The sequence below is a fragment of the Opisthocomus hoazin genome, chromosome 10, assembly GCF_030867145.1.
Source record: "Opisthocomus hoazin isolate bOpiHoa1 chromosome 10, bOpiHoa1.hap1, whole genome shotgun sequence".
In the NCBI taxonomy this organism is placed as follows: Eukaryota; Metazoa; Chordata; class Aves; order Opisthocomiformes; family Opisthocomidae; genus Opisthocomus; species Opisthocomus hoazin.
In genome coordinates, this window is record NC_134423.1 from 10,165,099 (window position 1) to 10,190,741 (window position 25,643).

Sequence of the window (25,643 nt, forward strand, 5' to 3'; positions counted from 1 at the left end):
AGTGAGGATATTCATATTTGCTTACAGGAAGTGAATACTCATGATGTTGGGCTTGAGATGACATAGTCGTGCTGTAGGTGCATTGTAACACAAAGGAACAGGTTTCCTTGTATCAGAAGGAAATGGAAGGAGAGCTCTGCACCCCTCATGGCATCTAGCTCTCTTGCTTCTCTTCTAGCTTAAGTTATTTAGGCTTCATTTCTGCTACTGGAGCCTCAAAAATGGGTCATTTCATTTAAAAAGGAATGAATTGTGATTTTTGTAACTTGATTTAATTTATTGTGATAGCGTGTTAACTACATCTGTCTTTCTGATCGTGCTTGATTTTTCCAGACATCTGAAATGTCATGCATGTAAGAATGACAAAAGAAATGTCCTGGAAAGTATTAAAAAAATGTGATATTTCACTAGGTTTATTAAATGATAGTGACAAGTAGCTCAGAAAACATATGGGTTTAGATTCTTTCAGCTTGGGGACCACTGGCAGTGCAAACTAGTAATACAATATTAAGGGAAAAGAGAAATTCCCATGTGCTTGTGTTTTCAAAGGCAGCAGGGATTTCGTAGGAGACCTCCATGCCATTAGAGAGTGTTACAAGTGGGAGTTGTGTGAATCCCTCTTCAGTTTGTTCTTTTGCTTAAGAAATAGCTCTGAAGGAGACGTTTTCTGCTTAATGTGTAATATGTTTTCTTTACTGGTAATGTGAGACTTTTCCTCGCAGTAAGCGTATAGTACTTGCCTGAGGTTTTTATGCTTCTTTTTACAGATGCCAAGGATGTTGCATGCAAAAGAGAGTGATTGATCAATGTTTCTAATCAGCTGATGTGAAGCTTAAAATGCTAATTAAAATGTTATTCATCTAGAAGAAGTAAGAGAAACGGAAGAAACATCATAGAAATTATCTATTCTTGTCTTTATACACCTGTATTCAAAGAGTAAGTAATGTTCCCCATACCACACAAAGGCTGCTTGTTAAGTAATTTCAAACATTTCAACAAGATGATCTTTATGCACTTGTTTATGTCAGATAAAAATGCTGGAAAATGCAATGTACTTAATTGTAAGATTATGCTCCTAAATTTCATGTACAGTAGGTATTAATAAGTTATTTCTCCTTTCACTCAAAAGCTCGCTTTTGACATCAAACAGTTTTCTTGGGGGTGGAAGGGGAGGAATCTAAAACGTCAGTATGCATCTGCCATCGTTAAAGGAGGAAACACATACAGTAACAGTGGTGGTGGTGCTACCGAATGTGAAATGGACCAAAGTGTAAAGTTCAGGTTGGAATTTCACAGTAGTGTTCAGCAGCATTAAGACCTGAAGTTATTTTAGGTATAAGCCTGTGCTCAGTCACTTCCTGCCTGTATACTGAAGTACAAGCATTTCAGACCCTCACTTCAGACGTCCAATTCAAGAGGAATTCTGTGTATGTCTGGGGCTAGGCTGGCTAAACCCTATTCTTCCTGAAGGCAATGACATTTCACACTGTGTTCAGTGGAAACAGTTATTTTATGCTTCTCACTTTCAAAAATGCATAATGACACTCAAGAGTATCTAGTTTATGAGATTTGAAAAGACAATTTTTATTACTGTTTAATAATTAAATTACTAAATTCAGAGAACTAAATCAGCGAAACCGTCTACTGTGTAATTGCAGTTGTAATATATACTGTAAAATCAATCAAGAATTTGTGATTAAATGGCAAGACTGCTTAAAAACAGCAGCAACTGCATTATCTCCACATCATTCGTACACACACTATAAATACGAGCAGGATAATAAGACAAGCTGCTTCGCTAATTCCAGTGACAGACGGAGGCTGACCTCCATGACAGATTGGTGAGGCTGTGGTAGTAACTGGAAAGTGAGCTGTTGCTCTAGCAGGGGGGTTTTTTCAGCACTGAATTACTGGGTTTGAATCCCATTAACAATCCACGTGGCTCTCGTTGCATTTACGCTTGTCCTTTCCTCTAATATTTCTGTTACAAAGCCATGTGAATGTAATGGCATCATTTGCTGTGATTTTAAAAAATGTATCTGCAGAACAACCTAGATCAAATTCTGATCTCAAATACACATTGCCCTTTGTCTTGTTTATATTCATGATGCTAAAACCAATACCTTGATTTAGCAGGGAAGAGTGCCTGTAGCTTGTTGAGTGTCTTCAGATTTGAATACCTGTGGGAAAATCTGTGCTAAACAAACCACAGGACTGGAGTTTGGGATTAACTGTAAAATCAATTAAAAGACCCAGACTCAGTAAGCAGCAAACATGAAAAGAATGTGGTGAGGAATGTAGCTCAGGGGTATTCACTGATCGTATCTCCCTGGAAAAAAGAGAACAAGGGCTATAGAAAACTTTTGGCTGGTACATTTTGAGAACGGTCTTGAGGCTTATGTTAGCCAAGAACAAGAGACATGTTCTGCCAATGCAAAATACGTCAGTGCTATGAATGAGAAGCGGATTTTCTGACAGAGCAGGGCATCAAAGTTTGGAGGTGTCTTCTTCCTCCTTGTACGTGCCTGGTTTGTAAATGACTCCTCTGTTGTCTTCGCCTCCCTTTTTGCAGCTAAAATAAAACAAATATATTCAATAATTGTCATTCCAGTAAAGGAAAAGCACCATTGGTTACTTAAAATGATCTATTATGCATGCATGAGATTATTTTTCTCCTTATCAGTGCAAATGTAACAGTAGCTTATTGTTACAAATATTTCAGGAGAACACATTCTGTGTAGCAGAGTCAATGCTGATCACAAAGGGGTCAGGCTGTAGGAAAGTTTGTAACCTTGGTCTTTTTTCCAGAGCTTGGCTTTGGTGGCAAACAGTCTGGCTAAACGACCTCTTGTCAGTACAGATTTCTCCCCCTTAAATGGTGTGACCTTTGGGAGAGGTTGTTTCTAAAACTCCTTTCCTCTCTTGTTTCACTTACTGTTCTAGGAAGAAATGAAAGGATTTGAAAAGCAATTAGGAGCAGCAATGCTAGCAAAAAGAACAAGAAAAAGAACAAATGGCAATCGAGAAACAGAAGAACAGGGTAAGTCTGTTAGCGACCCAGCTTACTTGTCCCTCTTAGTCTGGAACAGGAGTCTCATTTGCTAACTGCTTGTGGGAGCAGTCAGTACCTGGAGTGGAAGGTGGGTTAGTGTTCTCCACCGTACTCGTGTACAATTCCCTATTTCCTGTCCTTGTATCTTTTAAAGGTTTACATGAGCACTGTTCCAGTAATTACTGTTTTGTGGAAAAACAACCTGATATGGTTGCTCTTTACAAAAACCAACCATTCCTACAGTGGCAGAGTGGTGGCCACTGTGGCACAAAGGTTGCAGCAAGCAGAGACCTTTTAGCCACGTGAACAGATTTTGCTGGCAATAAAATAGAATTACTTTGGAGTATACGATACAGGAGAAATAACGTCTGGAGCAATAAAAACAAATCAAACCTTATAGGAAGAGATTGTATCTTACAAAAGATCAAACCTCACCACTATAAAAAAATGTGCGGTTTCAGACACACAAGCACTTCTTTGTGTCAGAAGAAAAATTTGGTTTGACTTCTTTTCCTGTGATGTGGCAGCCCGACATCTTACCTTTTCTTCTTCAGTAGCCAGAAGGCTACCGCAAGAATGAGGAGAACTCCCAGAATGCAGGCTACCACAACGGAAACAACAAAACCTAGGAAAAGAGGGAAAGCATACAAAACAGTTAATTTCATTTACTTAGGAGGAGAAGGTTAGTCTCTAATCTGTCATGACATTTGCATTCTGCATCTGCAGCTTTCCTACAGCCTGCTCACACCACTCTGCAGTTATGGAATGGATAACTTTGCACAGATCTGTAGTGGAAGGTCCTGCTCCCACAACTGGATCCCCAGTTCACAATGCTGTGAATTTAGACACCCGCTGAAGTCACAGAGCCAACATGCAGGCACAGGCATAGCAGATCAGAAACTCTTTGGATTTCAATGCTGTCATGTGTAACAGAGCATAAGCAATACTGAAGAACTGAACCCAGGCAACTAAGGATGTTAAATTTGATGCCTTTTGTTTTTTCAGGGCAGAACACCACCACTGAATGTGAAGAGCTGAAGACTGATATGTTTTACTGTTGAGACAGTTGCTTAAAGGCATCTAGGAAGGTCAGAATTAATTCAGTGTATTAGTATGAAAAACTGAACGGTCTCATATTTGCGTTAAGATGTTAAGCATTATCATTATAATGCTGTCTTTGATAATGACCTGCATATACATTTTTGGCAGTGGAAGTATTTTCATTTATTTTAGCCTTCCCAAAGATCCTGAAGGTGAGCAGTCTTTCCTTAACGGGATTTTCATAACTCATTTACACATTTTTATATTTTGTCAAATGACTGTTTAAGCAGCAGCAGAACACTTTCAGAGTGAAGCTGACAGGTTTTGTATATTCCATCTAAATATTTTCTCTTATTAAATCAGCTCTTGAGAAAACAGAAACGCAAAACCTTGGGGTTTAACCTTATCCGGTTTAACCCATCAGATGCTTTATTAATTTTAAGTCCAACGGAACAGAAGCAGCTTGCAATCCATGGAGTTGAAGAAAAACTGTGTTTTAAAAAAAGGGAGTTGTGTTATAGTAAATATGCGTCAAATGAACAACAAAATAACAAAATATAACACCAAATAGATAATTGTAGAAAAAGAGCTTGCAGTTTGATGAGTAAGGGTAGGGGACATTTCTGTTTGGTGAGAAGACCTTCTTGCAAGATTTAGATCGCATCTCAGCATGGTGCTATAATCAAAACTAGACACCAGTTCCCATCTAGCTTGTGGGCAGTGGAAGGTGTGAACATCGTCATTTCAGCTGCACATGTGTGAAGCTGATTTTACTGGAATAGATTGCTGACAGGCAAAAATACCGTATAAACATGTTTGAGTTTTGCCGAATAATCCTTGAAGATTGGAGAAATGTATGAGATGTAGCACTTGTTAAGAGTGAGCATGAATATTTAGATTTTAATTATTGGCGTCAAAATTTGGATGATCAAACACTTTCATCATTTGCATTTTTGATACCCAACACAGCTAAATGGCCCCATCTTGTGGTGTCTGTGCTCAGGTGAAGATGGCAGTGCCTGGCCTTGACCCTGAAAAGGCAGGAAAGTTGCTCTGAAAACCTACTTTAGTAAGGCCCTAGGGTGTGCACAGTAGGATTGCTTTCACAAATTTCAGTGGCTGCCTGGCCAAGCCGTGGTTCTGCGTATAGCCTCTCCATCCTTCCTTAGTAAGTGTGCTCTGTTCCTACCTGTGGTAGGCTACCTGTGTGGCTGCATAGGTCTGGGCACTTGCAGCCAGCAACCAGGTGCACTTTAATTGTGCTTTGACAAGAGCTCTTTCTTCTTATTCTTTTTTTTTTTTTTGTTCTTTCTTCTTTTTCCTTGAGGTGAGGGGCTACATGTGTGAGGGTGCCTTTGTGACCCTCGTAGGAGGAATGTGAGATTACAGGGGTGATGAATACCTTTTTTGAAATGGGTAGGACATTTTTCTATGGTTCACTGATAGAGTTAATGTGCTTTTGTAATTAAATGTACTTAGACTGAATGGGGTTTCTATTAAAGTAGAACTGAGTAATGCCTTTCGTAGCCATAGAGACCAGTTCTTGGGTGAGAACAGCAGGATGGGCAATAACCCATACAATTCAACTCTGGTGAGTTACGCCAACTTTAAAGATACATTGAAAATGCTTTTCTAGCTGGTGTCACCTCTGCATGGGAGCCGAGTAATGTGGCTTAACAGAGGGAGAGCCAAATGTTATTCTTGGGTTTGGCACTGGTTCACAGCAACAGTTTTGTGAAAGTCACATCTGGGTCAAATTTTCCCCCATAGATGGAAATAATAATGCTTACACTATTTTTGTAAAGTGTTTAGAGATTCCCGGATGAAAAGCATAATATCTGATTTTCAGTTACTGGGACCATGGATTATAACTCTCCACTTTTTACTTTTAAGTATTGAGTGTGATTTACAGAGATAAGGTAGTCAGATGCTGAAAGGTCAGCTTAAGAAAGGTGGAAAACTGCATTTCTCATTTCTGACTGGACAGTCTGACTCAGAAAATCACTGGCTCATAGATGCGGCTAGCAATCAGCACCATACCCTTGCCAAGTCCATCAGGTATTGAATCTTGGCGAATTGAGAGGGTAGAAGAAGTAAAAGTTGGATCTCTAGGATTCCACAGTGAACCACTCTTAAACATAAGGTAGCTGCTCACTGCAGAACTGTTACTTCAGTAAGTGTTTCTGCAGCGCCATTGCTGTAGCAGCTTGTGCATGGAGTTAAGGAAGACCCTGCAGGGGAAGCCTTACAGTTTCGGAAACTTGGCAGCCATATGGCAAATCCTGATTCTGCTGTTTAAAATCACTAATTAATCTGACTTGTGCAGAGATGTGAAGAGGATTACTGAAATAGCCATTCTGGACCCAGCTAGTTCTCTAGTTCACGGACAGTGTTTGAGATTGGAGGTTTGGGAAGAAAGTTTTAGCCCTCTTCCTGGTCATACAAGAATGCTGGGGGGAGAGGGGTATTTCTAGCTGGCCAGTCCACAAAAGCAGAAAAAGGACAGACATACTCTAGTTCTTTCCCTTTTTCACTATTTAGCCATCTTTTAGTTTACTTAAAATATTGTTTGTGCAGCTAATACCAGTTTATATATTAATCGTGGGGCTATTAAGGGTTGTTGATGATGGGTAAACTTGTAATTTTCTCGTGTATTTTGGTTAGACTCTAGCAACAAGAGAAATACTACTGTAATTCTCATTTTAAAATGAGATTAAACTGAGGCATTGTTCTATAACCACTACGCTCTGCAAGTGGCAGCATAGGGACTTGATACGAGGCGTGAAGATAGAGTAGAATATTATGGTTATGTCTTTGTATAGTATACGACGAGAAATCAAGGAGCAGAACCAGCAAAATGTGTGTATGCCCTCTATGACCGTTGTAAATAGTTGCAGAAACAACTTTTGTCTAATGCAGAGTCATATTAGAGTCAAGAAACAAGGTTTCCACTTGTTACCAACGTCATACAAAAAAAATCAGTTTTCTTAGCAGATAAATGGATAGGGAGGTTGTTCTGTCACTTATTCTTGACTCTGGAGCAGTAAGATTAAGGTTATTGCTGTACTGCAGAGAACTACATGTGAGCAGAGGTTGCAGAGGCTCTTCATCATGCATAGCAGAAAGGTATGAGTGATCTTTCAGAAAGGGAAAAATCTTATTTTTTATTAACATATGAGCTGATGCACACTGATGAAAAATTTTGGTAGCCAGCAGTACTCGGTATTTTGTTTTAGCCAGGCCTTGAAACTGGGCTCCAAACTATAAACAAATTAAAATGAGAAAAGAGGTGATTGATCAGAGTAACTTCTCTCAGCAGTAATTCGAGAGCAGAAATGGTAGCTTTACATAGAAGAAAGATATAACTAAACTAAACTAGTTTAGACTTAAATATTGAGCTATCTGCTGCCAGTGATGGGAAAGACGATCAGATACCTTTGGCAGCAAATAAACAAGGAGGCAAACGGGGAAATGGCAATGAAAGCAGAAAAATGTTTCAGCTGCTTGACTGGAAAGAACTAGTGTGGATGCTTACTGTGCTTTGCACTGTAGTCTCAACAGGTGTGGGGGCCTTTTTTTGAGATCTCTGGAATGAATGCATTCCTAGGTTCCAGAATGAGGATGGAGGATGAAAACTACTCAGCTATTTTGGGGGAAAGTCACTTTTCTAGGCCTTTATTTACAAACTGGAAGCTGTGTACAGACAGGAGGGTCCCTGAGAATGTGAGCACCTGTCAAGATGCTCATTAAAAACTACGAAGTCACATAGTGATGACTTTGCTCATTGGGTGTAACATCTTCAGCTCCTTAATCATGTGTCAAACGAAAGGGTATGTTATGCTGTTTCTCTGCACCTCAAAATTGGGAAGTATTCCATCTCTTCTTAAATCACTGCCCCTGCTTCTGTGCTGCGAGTTAAAATAGTTATTTCTCCAGTCGGTAGCTTTCTGCTGAGTGTACAGAAATGAGAACCTGAGGTAGTCTGGATCCCTGAACTGCAGTGAAAACTGCGTATTGCCTTTAGCACTGTAGCCTGCCCTTTTTTATACATCTGGTCCATAAGGCTTCTCCTGAGGATCCACTATGTCACCTGCAGATAGAATGGTTGATAAAATAAAAGTCAGGAGATGCATCAGTTAAGGAGATGTAGCCTTTGTCGCTGGAGCTCTGGAGGTGATGAACTGTAGACATTTAATGCAGAGCTGGAGAATAGGAACTCATGGCTTGTAGTTCAAGCCATATGGTGAGTCGGCTTGGAACCGTTAAATATTTTTTACTCCAGTAAAAATACAGAGAAATGAAGATCTAAATCATTAGAACTCAATGAGAGAAACGTGCTGAAGTGGCAAGGACAGTAGCATCAACTTATTTAAATAGTTACTAAGTTATGTGCAATAATTCCAGAGAACGCACTCAAAAAGAAACTTTGTGGTAGAATGATGCTCCTCTTATGGGAAGCTTCAGAAAGATTTTAAAATGTTTCCACGAGAACTGAGATGGCCCCCAGCCACAGAAGGAATTCTGAAATTGTCTTTGTGTTTTATCTCAAAGATGAAGATTTGCTTCAAATAAGGGCCAAACGCCGCTGATGCTGCATCGTGCTCTGTTTGGGAGTTTTGATGCTGCTAATCTGACAAAGAGACCAGCCAAGTTTTGGTGACAAATCTAAATTATCTCTGATTTCAGTGAAATGTTTTGTCTGGGATTTGTTTTGGCTGATCTCTAATTTTCGCTTTTCTCCTTTATAGCTTTACATTAGATATAGGGGCTGGCTCTCTGCAGAGGGGAATGGCAAGAGCAACTACTGCAGTATGCCTGCAGGCAGAACTCTTCCCTGCAGCGGCTGTTGTGTGGTATTTCCCAATGTAGACAACTCCTGTGTTTTCCATTCTTTCATCTAAATTGCAAAGAAACTAGCAGGCAAAGTTGAAATGATGTGCTAACACATTTTATGAATTTGAAAGTTTACTGCTTGGTCAATCTTCTTTGTGAAGTCTGCTTTTTCTTTTGAAAATCTTTGACTCTCAATTTCAAATAGTATAGTGGCTTGCCTAGATTCATCTCCCTTCAGTGTGTGTGCCAGCTTCAGAACTGCTTAAGAGGGCAAGACAACACAGAAATTGGAACAATACATTTTGCACAAACAGCATACTTGGATGCCTTACTGTGGGGCATAACTAAGCTGCTCAGCACAGAGGCAGGTTTTTGTGCAACTCCCCACCACCCAAACCTATGCATTGTCATTCTGTAACACTGCATAATTAAGCTTTTAAATCAGTTCTTCCTCGTAAGATCACAATTTTTTTTTTCATTTGTAACACTGCATCATACAATCCAGTGTTATGAATTATTTTTATTTGTCAAGTTGGAATTCCTCAAGGACCTCTTCTGATTGTATGTAATTTCCCAACAACAGTCTCCCTGAAAGGCAAAATGTGTGGTCTGCATAAAAACAATCCTGCTGTTGCTGAGAACCAGCAAATGTCACTGGTGAGACAAGGCCAGCTGAAGAACTGGTGCTGACTGAAACAGCTCAGCTGTAGTGAGCTGTTCAGTGTTTGGAGTGACAGCAAATATTTCTGCTAAGCATGACGAGGCCAAACGTGTCTTCCCTCTTTGATGTCCTTGCCTTTGATCAGAAGGGTTGCAGGCCTTACCTGATAGCCATTGTGGCGAAAAAATCTTATACACTCTCTGAATACCTTATTCTTATACAGTTGCCCATGCAACAATGGGGTAAGAGAAGAAATGGGAACAAGGTGAGCTGCAGGAAAACGAGACTGCTATATTTTTGTAGTGTTACAGCGCAACAGGACTGCCACTTCAGTATTTTGAATTTACAGAAATCACTGTGCGCTGTTTCTTTGCATAGAAGTGTTCATACAACTTACCTTCACGGAAGGAGATAAAAACTAGTCTTTCGTGAAATTCCTGAACGTTTCTGAAGTTATTGACCATTTCCAGGGGTTCCGGGTCGTTTCTCTCTGTGCAGTACATGGCTGTTTCCAGTGCTAGTAGCTATAAAGGGAAGCACCTTGTTCAGCTCCCAGAACACAGAAAAAGCAATGCCAGTGTATGATCACTGAGAGTGTGTGTTTGAAATAAAGGGGTAGTCAAAGGGAAGAGGATACACGAAGTAATACTTAAGTCTTGCGTGGGCTGTGAGCCCAAATACAGAGTAACGTATGAATAGTGTGACATCTTCAAACCCATACCAGTATTTTGTTTACATCCTGATAAAATTAATCCCTCTTAGTAATTATCCGCCAGGAAAACTAGGAGTAAGCGTGGTGGCCCTTTGTAGCATGTTCTCTCTAGCACAGTCTAACTCCTAAGCAGTACTAAAAGCTACTTTATGAAAGAACTCTCTGCTTTGGTAAAGACATGATATGGCGGAGTGGACAAAGGTAAGAATGGGCTTTTATAACAAGGAGCATGCAGTAATTTGATCAGAGATTTTGATAATAACATTTTTCCCCTGTGTTTATAATTAGGTGAATCAGAAGATAGTGATTGGAAGTTTATAGTCCATGTAGGTGGTCACCTAAGAACAAAAAAAGTTAATTAGATGAGCACAGAAAGCATAAATTGTAGGAAAGCCAGGGCATTTAAGATTGGCAAATAATATATCACATGTTTTTTAGAAACTTAACATCTACCCAACCTGTCCTACCTAAGGCAGTCAGATTCAAAGTAGCACTAAAATACTTAGTGAATAGGGTTCAGACATGAAGCCTGAACAAAAATGATCTGGAAGTGACTCACGGAAAGACTCAAAGTAGGGAGTAAGTATCTAGTGAAAATGGGAATTCATCCCACTTCACTGTGATTTTTCAAGCTGATACTATACCAGCTGCTATGCAGTTGTCTGTCCTTTATGTATTCTGGTCAACTGAAAAGATGCTAACTACAAACAGAATAGGATATTGATTTATGTCACTTCTGTGCTGTTCTTCCCACTTAAAGCATTTTAACAATGGTCATCTTTCAGTTTCACAGGAATGTAAGAGAAATCCAGGTAATGAGAGTATGCGTTTACTGTTCTTTAGCAGACAGCAGTCAGGAAAACACATGCTGTATTTACACTTGCCTGCTCTTGTGAAATTTTAACAGAGTGTCGGAAAACTGTCCAGAGAACGCTAGGGTAGCAAGGAGGAGTCGTCAGGGAACCTTCATAGCGATAAAACTCATCCAGTCTGTCAGGAAGCAGTTCTTGAATATTGAAACCAGGGACTTGGACCATCTGATCTAAAACAGGGGATCTGTGTTAAATGCTGCATCATTACTGCACAGGTAGTGTACCAGTGAAGTGAATTTGCTTTTCAGTAAGTAGGATGCTTTCAGTCATATCACTAGGAGAAGAAAAATACGTTTTAACAGAGATGATCCCAGTTTAATAAGGAATACAGCTTTTTAGGTTTCCTATGTGCAAATCTTGTCTTAGATACCAAAGCAGAATTCTGTAATATAACCTGTGGCCATATTAAGCAAAAAAACCCCACCATGTGCAAGAAATAAGGCCCCGTCAGAAACGCGTGGTGCATGCTAGCCATACACTCTTCACAGAAACACATTGCATTGGTAAGTCTGTCACAGTTTGTGACAGTTTTGCCTGGGATATCCAGACTGTTTCCACAGCCAGTTCAATCGCTCTCAGGGTGACATCTGATACTCTTAGCCGTTCTCAATCCATTGCAGTCTTACAGCCACTCACCCTTGTATTTCACGTTCCGGAAGTGCCTGAAGATCTTTTCGTAGGATGGGTTGAAGGGTCCGATCTGTAATGAGCAGACAATTAACAGCTGTGCAGACCACCGCAGCCTGAGTATGAGTCTGCTTCTGCACACGGCAGACAGCAGTATGTGATGGCCTCTGTCGTAAGGCAAGTGTCTCCACTGTCCAGATACTCATGCACTAGAATGGCATGAGTACTCTTTTTACTGAAAAAATGAACACTTTTTACTGAAAAAATTAACACTGACAGGCTGACAGGATGCCCAGATCATCTACTGGTTTCTAGTCAAACCCATGTTTTTCCACCCACAAACATTTTTTAGTCTGCTGCTCCCCACTGTCCAGGAAGATAAAGAATGACACTATTGGGTGCTGCAGGGCCACTGGCAAAGGCTGCAACTCAACTATCAAACAGGACTGTTTTTCAACTGCTACCAACAGCTTTTCAGTCTAGTAATGAATGCCTTTTTTATGAATTCTTTAGAGTTGGTGCTTAGCAACTCCTTTGACAACCAGACATAGTAAACTGGTGTCCTTAGATCAACTGTAATAGCCACTAGCTGTCTGAAAGTTTTTCAAAGACCGAATCTTCCTTGTTCCCTTAGTTGATTTTTAAACACAGTTGCTTAGAAATAAGCAGAATCCCAGTATTATACCCTAGCGTAATATACAATACTCTGACACTTTTCACAGCTGCAACTTCCAAATGACTGAAATTTAACACAAAATTATTGTCAAAGAGCTGCTAGGAAGTGAGCTTGGATAATATTAATGAGAATTAGAGCTTTGTCTGCTAACTAGAACATTTTCACTTTTTTGATGGAAATGTGAAAATGTGGGTGTTTTGATTTTTTTTTAATGCTGCAGAAAATCCTCACATTTAAAAATCATCTTTATAGTGATCGTATTGAGGAGTTTTAATGCTCAAGAAAAAGGAGAATTATTTATGTACAAGCTTCTAAAAAGTTTTATTTCAGATCATTGTTGTCTTTTATTGCTTGTATGTGGGGCTTTAGAGGGAAGACTTGCAAAGCTGTCCTGTCATCTTAAAAAGGGCACTGAATTTACTTGTTTACTGTAATCTGTGATTCAAAGAATGTGGGAAGGTTGTGACCTGAAGGCTGTGGTCAAATCTGAATTCCTTCTAGTGGCCAAAGCCAGGGCTGTGTCTACCTATGCCTCTCTGCTGTGTTGAAACTGCGTCATGCTACAATAGGCAGTTGAGTAAGTGAGCTTGAAATTCACGGTTGTCTGTTGTTTGATAAACTCTACCAACCCTTAGTTTATAAGTGAGTGCAAAAATGGACTTAACATAGTTGAAATTAATTTACTGAAAAACATGAGAAAAAGTTCAGAATTCCTCTTTTCTTAAAATTTGTTCCTGTTTATGTATGTGCTGCTGGAATCTGGCCCTTTTTTGTGAAAGAGAGAAGGAAGAACCTGTATTCAGCCACAGCATCATTAAATAGTCTAGGTAATTTTGTATGTTAAAGGTCTCTGATGACTTAATGATTGAAAGCGTATTCTAAACCCAAAAAAGGTCCTGCATCCTACCTCAAGAAGAACAGCCAAAACCGCCAGTCCATCCTCTTTGTCCATTGCTACTCTTACATCTGGGTATTTCTCAGAGTTGTAATGTACAATATGCAGCTGCAGAGAAGTAGATAATATGTTACAGTGATGCCTGGGGCACGCTCACATTTCTGTTTCACAGCTAGCAAGAACCAGTGAAGTCACCTCAGGCTGAGACAATGCACTGGAATCCTTCAGCCATTTCTGGGTGTAGCAGTAAGATCTTTTCAGAGAAAAGCAACAGGTCCTGGAACTCCCACTCCCAGCCCCGCTGTAGCAGAGTTACCCCCTCCCCATCCAGATAACGGAGTGGGGGGGAGGGGGAGAGGATTGATCGCTTCAGCTTCAAGGCACCTTGACTGTAGTACTAGTAAATTTTTCTGAAAAAGTAACACCTTAACACTCCTGGGTCTCTCCGATGTTCAGAGTGCAAAACCTGGTGTTAAGTGTAACTAGCGAAGAAAGCGATTCCTCGAGTGCGGTTATGGAAGCAAATTGTTTGGACTGATTTCTCTTTTAGTCATTTGGGGTAAATATCCGATTGGTACTGCTTTTCAAAATCTATTCCCAAATCCATAATTTAGGATTAGAAAAGATAACAAATAGTTCTTCACTGGATAGAAGAAGGCAAGTAAAGGTAGAAAGGGAAGCAACGTCATGCAGCTAAAAGATATACCTGGTCTGCAGAGCAGAGCCAAGGTGTCGAATATCTAGCAATTTGCTTCAAATTACTCAGGTGACCCAGTGCCAGCCCTGAGTTTAGAACCTAAATTCAACTCCCTGACTTGTGGCATATTCATGAAAGTACATACATCAGAGTCCATCCTTTTTGCGGTGCACAATGCATTTTTTTAGTATTTACCCAGATCATAAGTACTTGGCTGAGAACCTTGCAGCCTTTTACAGCCATAAACCCAAGATAAAGATCCCACTTCGAAACAATGCACCTCCCTAACCTGTTTCTTTCCCTGGTCTGAGCTTGTCTTACCTCTGCTGCAAAATGCTTCCCACTGACGGTGTGCTCTGAGCCTTCTGACTTGTTTCTGTTTCCCCAGTGTAGGTGAAGTTGAGATGCAGTGTATTCGAATGGGAGGTTTCTGATGTACATAGTAGGTGACAGATACATTTTCACTGTAAGCAGACCAGAACCAAATGGGAGCAAATGTTACCACAGCTTTCAAGCACAAGGCAAATAAAAATACTGTGTCTAAGGATGTTACTTCTGGAGCATGAATAAAGCTGATTCTTAACTCGAATTCATCTCAGTCTGTGGTAGGACATAATCCTTTAACCCTTTCTAGGCAATTCAAGAGAATTTAGAATATAGCCTTTCTCTATTTGCTTAAAGGAATTGAATGTGAGAATTGTTGTTAATGGAAATCTTTTATCTCCCTGAAGAATGCAAAATTATCTCAGTCTTACTGAAGACACAGTTACTGACGTGTCGAAGCAAGACTTAGGCTCATGTACCTTCTTTCAATCCCCTTATAATTGTTGAAAATCACTTAATGGATTGATATTTCGTAGGGTATTTTTAAACTCTTGTTATATTGAAATCTTCTGCCTCTTAATCTTCTATTAGGAGCGTATGGCAAAACCAAATAAACTTCCCCTGAAACCCAGAGCATTGATGTCAAGGAGCAAGAGAATCACAGGCCATAAGAACTAGCATTTCCTCTCTTGGCATGCTGGAGGCAGACCTTTGTATGCATTGCCCTCTCTTCTGATCACTGATGCTCTCCAGTGTGGAAGACAGGCTGTTTTGGGTGGGTTTTTGTGTGTGTAGAAATTACAGTAGTAATTCTAAACTCAGCAGAAACCGAGTTATTCACTTGAGAAATTTGGTACTTCATAAAGCAACAGTTTACGGAAAGAACAGATCAATTTCTTTGCAAGTGATCTTTTATTATTTTCCAGTGTGAATACAGTTTGTTTCGGGAGTGTCCCAAATGTGTTTTGCCGGGGAAACAAGGCTCAAAACCTAATGAAGGAACAGGTGTGAACCTATGTATTTTTATGTTAGTGCTAAAAAGCTTTTTTGGAGCTCTACTGTTTTCAGTCTAGCTGAAGCAGGTAATTGTATCAGGATTAGCTGGCTGGTGAAGCACATTAATTATATGTAGGAATGACTGACACCACAACACTAAGCACCCTACTGGTTTCCTCTCTAGCCATAAGAGAAGACAGCAGCAGATGGTGTGATGATCACTCTGACAGAGGCTAATTTTTCTTTACTTAGAGCTATTAAGGTTTGTGTCTGAGTGAGGTTTTGAGAGTGGGTTGCATGTCACCTGCTTCCTAGGAGGGCACTGACCTTAGAAATGAATTCCCATTTTTACTGAGGGGAGGGGGGGGATGGGAGAGATATATTTTTGTCTTGGCTTTCATTAGGAAGTAGTTTAACTTCTTGTTTTATGGGGCAAGATCTGACAATGTTATTGGCCTAGGCTCTGCAAGAAGCTTCTGTGAGGGACAGGCTCTCAGTGTTGTGCCTATTGCCTGTCACTTACATCAGCCTAATACATTCAGCTGTGACAGTACAATCTTTCACTTGGGACCAAGAAACGCTCTTTGGAAAAGAAGGTTCACAAGGAAAGGGTGTTCCAGCCGTTCCTAGTCTAAAGCAACCTGGGATTGGTGGAGAAAATGATTGAGAGGAAAACCAGGAACCATGCCCTAACAAGCTGGCCCTTATTAAAGAGTGGGCTCGTGATGTTCTGCAGAGCAGGTTTACCCCACTGAAGGAGTGACAAGGAAACAGATGTTTGCATGTCAGGCATCTTTTAACCCCGCATGCTGGAGAAGAGCAGAGACAGAGGCCATTTTATAACACAGGTTCTTTTGATGCATGTGCAATAGAGGAGGATACAAAGAAGGACGGCCTTGCAATTGTTCTTATTTCTATGTCTTCAAATGTTTCAGGAAGGAACAAAAAATGGTGGGACTAGCTTACTGGTATTGTATGTTGTGCCAATATAGTAGACCTTTATGAGACTGCATCTTCTCTGCTTTTGCCTACTGTACTGAAACTTTGATTTAGTATTACAATGGAAGGCATGTTTGTATGCTGTTTCTAATTATTTTTTCGGTCTTTTTATTTATCTGTCTTGTCTTACACTAAAGAGGTTTCTATCTCAAGTCAAAGGAACAGAATGGTGCTCCTAGCTTTTCTTCTCCCCCCAACTCCTGTAGACTGGAATGTTAGAGACCCATTGCACACATATTTTATCAGTTTATCTCTTTTAACAGAATCACAAAATCTGTTTCTGTTTCAGAGCACTCCAACCCAAGTAATAAGAAAAGCTCAGGAATTAATTCTGACATGCCTAGAGTTATTTAAAAACCACAGTCAATTCAGCTTACTGTGAATCCATTTGTGTTGAGTACATTCCCACGTTTCCCTAGCCTGTTCTCTAGGTGTAGGTATGCTGATGTGAAGGCTTCATCATCACAGCTTAATTTCATCTGATAATCAAAGTAGTTCACCCATGAAATAAAAAATCACAAGCTCCAGCAACTCCTTCCTTCACAATCCCTTGCTGTCATTGAGCTCCCTTACCTGAATGACCATTATTGGTCAATGTAAACTGGTCAGTGGAGGGTACATTATAGCCTATGAATTCTAAAGGCAAGAGATTCGAATCATACTGGAGAATATCTTTGTGGAAATCTATTGGCGATTGGAATACTCCTCCACAAAATGGGTATTTCTTTGGCCAGGCCTTCTCTCCGTCAGGACCTGTGTAGATTAACAAAGAGACACATTTGTCAAGCCTTAGCTATGCAATTAATGTAAAAATTCCCCTGTTTCAGCCTGACCCCAAAATTGGAAAAGGAGCCTTTTTTTTTTTAACCTAATTTCATCTTTCCAATGTGCCATTAGATACAAAAGGGCCAAAGGCCAACAAAATCTTGCTTAGAGACACTTCACCGCCCCTCGATTTTTTGACAATCTCAGCGGCTGCTGATGTTACGCTCTTGGGGGACTGCAGGTCTGGCAGCGCACCAGGTCAGGCCTGCAGCCAGCGGCAACACAGCCGGCCACGGTGCCTCGGACCCTCACGTGATGGTGTTGGCCCTCTGCAGAGCCCGCGAGCATCACAAGTAGAGTTTGGATCTGTGACAGTATCTGGATTATTTAATGACATGAATTACTTTTCCCTATGGAAGTAACAGGCGTATGCACAGTAATGCAGCTATTCCAGCCTTCTGAAGAGAATTGCTGAAAGAAGTGACTTCATGTTGGCAGAGGAAAGTTTCCGTACTTTTCAGTACTCAGAAGGCCAGACCCTTAGAAACTTGTCTTTATCGTACAAACTGCCTGGCTCTATCTAGCAAGATTGCATGACCCACAGTGAAAACCTAACTTGCAAAAATGGAAGGTGTTATGATAATTTGACCTGCAATAACTTGCTCAAACTCTGATGAAACTTTTCTTCATCACAGTCTTTTGCCCTAGGTAGGATCTACAAAGAATAGATGATATCAAAAGATTTTTTGTTGTGCCTTTGATTTAATTACACATTAATAGCTAGCAGCTGTTGGCAAGCTGTAAACTGAGACCTTTTGGATTTAAATACCAAAAGAGGTGCTCGCAACTTGTGTTTCTCCTTGACTCTGAAGAGTCATCGTGATTCTTTCTAAAGCAGGAAGGTCTTCTGGGATCACCTGGCCTGATCTGTATAACACAAGCCATTGGGCCTCCCTGGATTAATTTCTGCTTCAGTGAGGCCACATCTTTCAGGAGGGAAAAAAACATCTACTCTTCTTTTAAACATTGCAGGTAAAAGATGCTTCATTAGTGCCCAATGCATAATTACTCTCCTTGGCAGCTTGCTTTTCACTGTGAGTTTATCTAGGTTTGACTTCACTTAGATAGTAATTGCTTTTAATCCTTTGTTTAGAAACTGAAGAGCCTCCTGTTAGCATACTGTTGTTCCTCATTGAAGTACTTATAACATAGAGGACATAGATTCTCACTGCTCTTAAACTGAATAGATTGAGTTCCTTATGTCTTTGGTTAGAAGGCTTCTTTTCCAAACCTATAATATTCCTTGGGCCTTCTTTGAAATCTCTCCAGTATGTTAACATCTTTCATGAATTGTGAATGCTAGAATGTAGTGTTAGATTGGGTCATCAGTGGCAAAGCAAGTTGAGATCTTTTCTGAGGGAAAATTAACAGAGAGGAGAATATTACTAGAGGATCACTTTTTTATGTGAAAGATGGCTTCCAAGGATATGGGTAATGGAGGTGAAACTGACTTAAACATAGTGCATGTGACAGAATTGGCAAGTTCAATCCTGCTGCTCAAAGACAGACTTGCTTCCTTGTTAAAGTGCTTTAAGATTATTTAGCACACAGGTTAGAACATGACATCGTTTGCAGTGACTCAGTCAATGCTTTTCAGTATAAATGGGCCTTGATGTTACTGTAACTTACAGCTTTGACTCCAGTTCACTGCCAATCACATTAATTGCTCTCCTCTTAGATCTTCATGGCACTATCTTAAAGTCATTGACATTCTTTGTAAAAGCTATTAAATGTTATGCTGACATTATAGAAGACTGTAAACTATTGTCTACATATTTTTTGGCAAATAACAGATCCACCCAGAAGACCATAAATTCCATACTATGGGATATACATACTCAAGAATATTTCCCAGGAAAATATATATCAGGATATACCCAGAAATGGTAGTTTCTTGAGGCTGAACGTTGATGTGCAAGACAATGAGACTGAAATTTAACACTTTCCAGGGAGCTAGGACTATAGCAGTGTCAGAAAAATTAGTGAGAAGCCTTTATTTTAAAAAGTCTTCAGTGATTTTAATAGGTTTGGGGTTTCTGTGCACTGATAAGATAGTGAGTTTGCAAGAAGGCTTTAATCATAGAATCATAGAATGGTTTGGGCTGGAAGGGACCTTAAAGCTCACCTCATTCTAACCCTCTGCCATGGGCAGGGACCCCTTCCACCAGCCCAGGGTGCTCAAAGCCCCATCCAGCCTGGCCTTGAGCCCTGCCAGGGAGGGGGCAGCCACAGCTCCTCTGGGCAACATATTCCAGTACCTCATGATAATTAAATAGGTACTTGTTAACTGATGCATAAAATAGAAGTCTAGTCCCAGCCAGTGGAAACCATGTCATGAAGTACCACTCACTTTTTCAATACTATGTTTGGATGAATGGAATGCCCTTAAGAGTGGGCAGCTGAGTATGGGAACTTCCACATCAACATCAGCAGTTCAGAAAGGAAACTTTTGTCTTTTCTGTAAAATACTGTAGTTATTACAGTCTTTATGTACCTTGATCTTCACTAGCAGTTGTCATTTCCTTGACATAAATCTGCAACTCCACTCACAGGCCTCTAAACTACAGCAGTTTTTGCTTGTTTCTCACTCCTCCTCAATTAAAAAAAAACAACACAAAACCAAGCAAACCAAACAAAAACCCTTTTTTGGTACAAACCCAGTTTTTCTAGAAATTCTGCCACGTACTTTTCCTAATTTCAGTGCCTCGAAACTCCTGTGTCAAAGAGCTGAGCTCACTGCATCTTGGGCTTACATATGTGAAATTGAGATTTCTGTGGTAGATAAACCACACAGCTGGAACCCATTTTTCAGCTAGCTCTGTTGAAAATGAATGATTGATTGTGAACCAGATTTTCCTTTTTCTGTGCCAGCACATTCAGATAAATTCAGTGGAAATCACACTGTGTTTACAAACGCTCTGTCTGATCACTACAGAACAAAGAATAGCATGTGGATGTTATAAGATCAGCCTGTACTACAAGTCCCAAGAGGTATTAATGTAAGAAATATTGCAAAATTGTATTGATAGTTAATTTCCTCCTTTTGTGACAATGTTTGTGACAAAGGGAAAGACCCAGGCATCTCAGATGATGTTAGCCAAGCCAAATGCTCATTTCTTTGGAAAGTTTGTGCTGGAAAGATAAGGCCTGATCACATGCAGTGTCATCTGGATTTGCCACCATGTCCTGAGCTGCTAGTACTGTATCAACATCCAGTTTTACACATTGTCATGCTGAACAAATAGAACTGTCATTGACAATCAGCACCCAGATTCCTCCTCCACCCTTAATATTGTACCTTGACCCTCACCTTGCCATCAGTCAGCACTGTGATTATAATCGCTTGATTTCCTTTTTTCTTGCTGTTGACTGAGTTTTAGTGGGAGGCATTGCAAAGTGTTGCAGGGATAAAGGTAAATGGTGGAAGTTGTAGCCTGCCGTAAGGAACCAGGATTGGGAGAAGAGCATGGAGAGGCTCTTTTCTGGCTGACTGCAGTCTCTCCAATCTCCATTTTCCTCTGTACAGACCAATGTTCTACCTCTGCTTTTCTCCAGGTGTATGAGAAAAACTATGCTGTATGAGTTCAGTTGCCGCTTTAATTTTTTTAAGTTGCTTTTATATGTTTTTCTAGATAGATTTGAGAATCAGTAGTTGACGGAAAAAAATAAGAATCTGTTTTGTGACTCTCTGCTCTATTCTTCAGTACATGTTAGAAATCAGACTGCAGTATTAAGCGCTTAACAGGAATTAATGAAGTTGGGAACTGAGAATGACATACTCTGAAATAAACAGTGGTACCCAAATTCCCAGAAAGGGAGAAGTAACTAATTTAAACAAGCATTACCCTGGGAAGGAGGGCAAAGCTTCTACTTTGATGGTAGTAAAAGAAGTCTTGCTTTCGTTACTGCCTAGCAGGGTTAGGTTCATCCGATGGCTGCTGTCAAGGTGGAAAACCCAGGCTTTTGTTATTCAAATTGTGTCAGGCTGTTTTTCCCTAATGAGAATGTGAAGTGTAGGTACACATACTTGCAGTCAGATTAATACCCACAGACATGCAGCTGACAGTTTTCCTTTTGCTCGTGTGAAGCAAGTCAGGTAAACTGGAGCCCAGCCAAAGGGAGTGGTTATCAGCAGCAAGTTCAGCCTCAGAGGTTCTTTGTGTTGCCCTGGAGCAGCGCCAAAGGCTTAAGAATAACTATTTTTTGCTGAGATTCTCAGTAGTGCCTTGTTCTCTGTGGGCATGTGGCATATAAAATGCTACTCTGAACGAGGAAATAACTGGCCAGAGGATTTGGTCAATTATAAGGAAATCTCTGGATGATCTTCCTGAGCAGCCATCAGATCCTTCTGGGACAGTAGCTGGCTTGAAGGACTAGTGTACAAAATAACATTCAGCTTTTCTGAATGTGATTTATTCTACCTTGTCAGTGCTGGGATTTCCAGGGAGCTGAGTCTCCAGTAACACGGTACAGGTGACTTGCTGAACTCTGGCTCTACTTACAAATGAGGACCTGTGTGGGTAGGGAGAGGTATGGTCTTTGCAGAACGAGGCTGGAATGTGCTGCTGGTCTGACTGGTGGGGAAACAGAGGGCTTTGGGGAACCCCTGCAGTTTAGGGCCAGTCTTAGTCTGCTGAAGTTCCTGTCATTCTACAAGGCAGTTTAGAACCCAATAACTGACTCTCAGTCACCCAGATACGAAACCTGGTGGATGAATAACAGATTTTTAAGACAATAGGCCAGAACCAAACCTGGGTAAAAATAGTGAACCTAGTAGGTTCTCACCAGAATACATTTGGCGTGTTGTCCTTAAAATACAGAGCAAAGCCACAACTTAGTATATTCAAGTTAGTTAGTACTTACCGATGTAAGACCATTTTGACCCTGTTTAAAGACAAAAGAAATATTACTGTGAATTTTTGAAATTGATCTTACTTTGTAAAAAAACCAAATTGCCACTTCAACCCACATATTGAATTTTGCAATACTTTTATCTGTCTTTCTCGCCCCAGATTTTGAGCAAAACATAGACACTTTCAAAGATTATGAACCCTTCTTGCCCAAATTATAACTAGAATTATCCCTGTGATCCTGCCCATAGGGCCTGACTTTCTTGTGGTCATTTAAATCCCAGAGCAAAACTTTTGTCAGTCTTTTTTTTTTTTTTGGAATAGTGTCAGACTCTGTGTGTAGGTACATCCCTGATTTTTTCCTGGTTAGGAAACAAAGGAATATAAATGGGGTGTAGCTATAATGAACCCCCTCACACCTAGTTGAGGAGTTTGAAAAACATCAGTGGATTGCCAGTTGCTACACTGAGAAATGAGGGACAGTCATTTCTGTACAGTGGCTCTGGGATTTGCCAGCTGAAACAGATAGGAATAGATGGACTTTGAAAAAACAGTATGAAACACAAACCCATAAAACTCAGAGAATCTTGGGGGGTTGAGTAGGTGTTTAAATGATCAATATTCATCAATTGCTTAATGAACTGAATTTGGGACAGTGTCTCTGCATGTCTTCAGAAATGTCTTATTAAATGCTCTTCTAAATTTTTTTTTTCTTTGGTCCTGAAACCTACTTACAGTAATTCAGCTTGCTGTGTAATTACAGGTGCTTGTCCTGACAGACCTGAACAGTTTTGGTTATCAGGCTAATGCAGATCTTGACTCTCCGCAAATTTAATTTTATTTCTGCTTAGAAAACAGTCCTGAATTACGACTCTTGCAAACACTCAGTGTGCCTGCGTGTGCATGCATGCAGTCAGGCAAATATTTATTCTTACACGCATATGTCTGCTCAGTATATGATTCTTGGCTGCATTTCTTGTACTCTGAAGCGTGGCCACAGATACAGCTCTTCTGCAAAGAATGTCGTCTGAAATGTTTGGCATTAATTTGTAGGGATGTGCAAAACAGCTGCACTTAGCTCTTTTGTCTGGATATGTGCTGGGAACACTAAGCTCTCTGCTTCCAGTTCATTGGGACCAGCGTGCCTGGTTCTTTTACACTGGAATTTTCAAAACGAGATCTGTGTAATCATCTTGGCTGAAGTCCCCAGGTTCCTCGCATAGAGAAATTCATGCACTGCCATAGATTTCGAGATGAGAAACCTCGTTTTCCTTTCCACTTCTCTCTGCAGGAGATTATCTCTTATTGATTTTTTGGGGGGCTGCCTGTGTCCTCTGGTCAGCACGTTCTGTAGGTAAAACTTGCATGAAGGTGGAAACTGACTGTCAAACGATTTTAGATATCACCACATCCTCGTCTGAGCAGGGTTTGAAGAAATATTGGATTAACTACAACAGCTACTCTCTGCTCTTGCTCTTACTGCCCATTGAAATGTGTACAACATGTCAAAACTATGATTTTTATAATCTCGAACAACCTTAAAACAGTCAAAGATTTTCAATATTTTGGGCATTTGTGCTAACTGAAACAAAAATAAATGAAAGCTTAAAGTCTTTTGCCAAGCGAAACTTTCCTTAGCCTGTGAGCATTTTGATGATCTGCAATTCACTAGCATTATGACTTTACTGATGAGCCCAGTGATAGCAACTAGTGTAGGTAGGGCTGAGGCACATTTAACGCTTATTTCATCTAGCTTAGATCAGGAGATGAACAGATGACCAGATGGCAGAATCTTCGTGATTTTGTCTGAATGAACATGTAAAGCTGAAAAAGTGATTTGCTGCCATCCTCAGACTGTGAGCAAGGTTGCTGTTGCCCTTATTCTGCTTGATAATGAAATGAGGTGGCGGCAGACTGTCACACAGTCTCCCAAAATTGGAGGAGAGTCAGCAGAGTGTCTGATTCACATCTAGAAGGGAACTATCAACAGCTCCATACCTGTGAGCATGCTTCTCTCTCTTTGGTCGTGTTGGGGTGAGTGCTGGTGAGTATCACAGTTACATGCCTGGGCATGGCAGAGGAGGTTCCTCAAGCCAGTGTATCTGTGTTTCGCTGATCAATATCTGGGGAGTGAATACGTTTCCAATGTCACTTGGGAGCTGGGAAAGTGGGAATGGTTTGAGTTGTCATAATCTACGTTAGTTGTGTCTCTGACTTAGGAAGATGTCAGAGACAGGCAGATGCTGTAGCTCTTGCCCTTTCTTGCCACTGGGTGTCTAATTCTAAGATACGAATTCTCCAGCATTCCATTCAGGACTTATCATAAGACATGTCTTTTTGACACATCCTTTCACTTCCAAACCTTCTGTGTTGTCAGAGAAAGCACATGGAAAGCACCAAGATACATCAAGCTCTAGGAACTTCTGCCCTTCAGGTGGGAGATTCTGCTAGAGAATATAGCCATTTTTTGGAGAATATATGCCCGAAATACAAAGGCGACCTTAAAAGTTTGAATTCTACCCCTTATGTAGCTGATGTGAAAAACGCAGTAAAACGGTTGTCTTGGCAGAGCTCTGTATGAAGCTGACTGCTCTGGATTACGTTGACCCTTCAGGATTTTTGTCCCATGAATGTATGTGCTGAGTAAGTCCGCTCGCACAACCCTTTACAATGATCACAGAATCACAGAATCACAGAATAGTGACAGAATGCTCTGTGACAGAATCCTCCCTCACATCCTATAATAACACTAGGTGGATTATAATTAGCTTGAATGGATGAGATTTTATTGTTATCAGCTTGAATAGATAAATGTTAACTCCTAAAAAGAGAGTGAGGAGTGCTGACCTCCTGAAACTGATCCTGTTTATATATAAGAGAATGAGGTTAGTATAGGGGGCACTGCACAGGGATTACATTCTTTTCCTCTGGTTTGAAAATAAACAGGGAAGAGGGAAAGGTGTGATGCTTCCAGTGACTCTGAGAAGGGCCAGTCTCTGCTTCATTCTATGAGAAACGACAAGATCACAAAGCAAGGCATACTGAGCATGCAAGAAGTCTGTAATGCAAACTAAATCAGAGGACAAATTTCTTTTTCCTGTATATATCAGAATACCTATTCTGAGAAATTGAAATAAGGACACTAACTCCAAAAAAACGCAGACTGCAACAATATACAACTTTGAGCATGCTATTGAAATAGTAATAATTAAAAGATGCCATTAGCTGCCCTAAGTTGCAAGTGACAATAAAATAGAAAGCTGAAAGACTTTACCATTCAACGGCGCTTGCATTGAGAGTTGTATCTCTAGGAAGAAAATAAGCACAGTAGGGACTGTGACTATACTGAAGCTCTTGGCTGACATCTCAAGGAAAGGCTTATAATATTCCGACAGTTCACAGGTTTCTCTGCACTCTGAAGAAGCTCCCTTGTAGATACGTGGCAGACAGCAGAATGCACACATGCAAAGCTTCTGCTAATGAGTTATTGCCCTTCTCTCCCCTTGTCTCTTTCCTTCCTTTTAGGACTGCTTTTTATAAAGCTCCTGAGACTCAGCCCAAAACAAATGATGTAATCAGACCT

General features: G+C 40.4%; 2 protein-coding genes across 2 annotated transcripts in view; one reads left to right on the forward strand and one right to left on the reverse strand.

The window, feature by feature from the left end:
• The first annotated feature begins 884 nt into the window (after positions 1 to 884).
• Positions 885 to 25,643, forward strand: part of USP3 (ubiquitin specific peptidase 3) — an 84,502-nt gene continuing 59,743 nt past the window's right edge. Inside the window, exons 1-3 of the mRNA XM_075431840.1 lie at positions 885 to 936; positions 2,944 to 3,040; positions 4,058 to 4,140. The gene's annotated coding sequence lies outside the window, so the exon portion shown is untranslated. The remainder of the gene's footprint in view (positions 937 to 2,943; positions 3,041 to 4,057; positions 4,141 to 25,643) is intronic.
• CA12 (carbonic anhydrase 12) lies at positions 1,644 to 25,440 on the reverse strand. Its single transcript, XM_009943330.2, has 10 exons — positions 25,335 to 25,440; positions 22,074 to 22,094; positions 16,959 to 17,138; positions 14,388 to 14,530; positions 13,382 to 13,477; positions 11,808 to 11,871; positions 11,184 to 11,341; positions 9,985 to 10,111; positions 3,593 to 3,677; positions 1,644 to 2,572 (listed from the first exon to the last, which is right to left on the reverse strand). The coding sequence occupies exons 1-10, from the start codon at positions 25,423 to 25,425 to the stop codon at positions 2,488 to 2,490; spliced, it is 1,050 nt and encodes a 349-aa protein (XP_009941632.2). The 5' UTR covers positions 25,426 to 25,440; the 3' UTR covers positions 1,644 to 2,487.

Excerpts from the sequence above, each read along its gene's own strand:
- CA12 (XM_009943330.2), bottom strand. The coding sequence starts at position 25,425 with ATGTCAGCCAAGAGCTTCAGTATAGTCACAGTCCCTACTGTGCTTATT. Across the intron at positions 11,342-11,807 it reads CCGGAACGTGAAATACAAGG|ATCAGATGGTCCAAGTCCCT; the intron begins GTGAGTGGCTGT and ends CCCCTGTTTTAG. Across the intron at positions 3,678-9,984 it reads TTTTATCTCCTTCCGTGAAG|GTTTTGTTGTTTCCGTTGTG; the intron begins GTAAGTTGTATG and ends CTCTTTTCCTAG.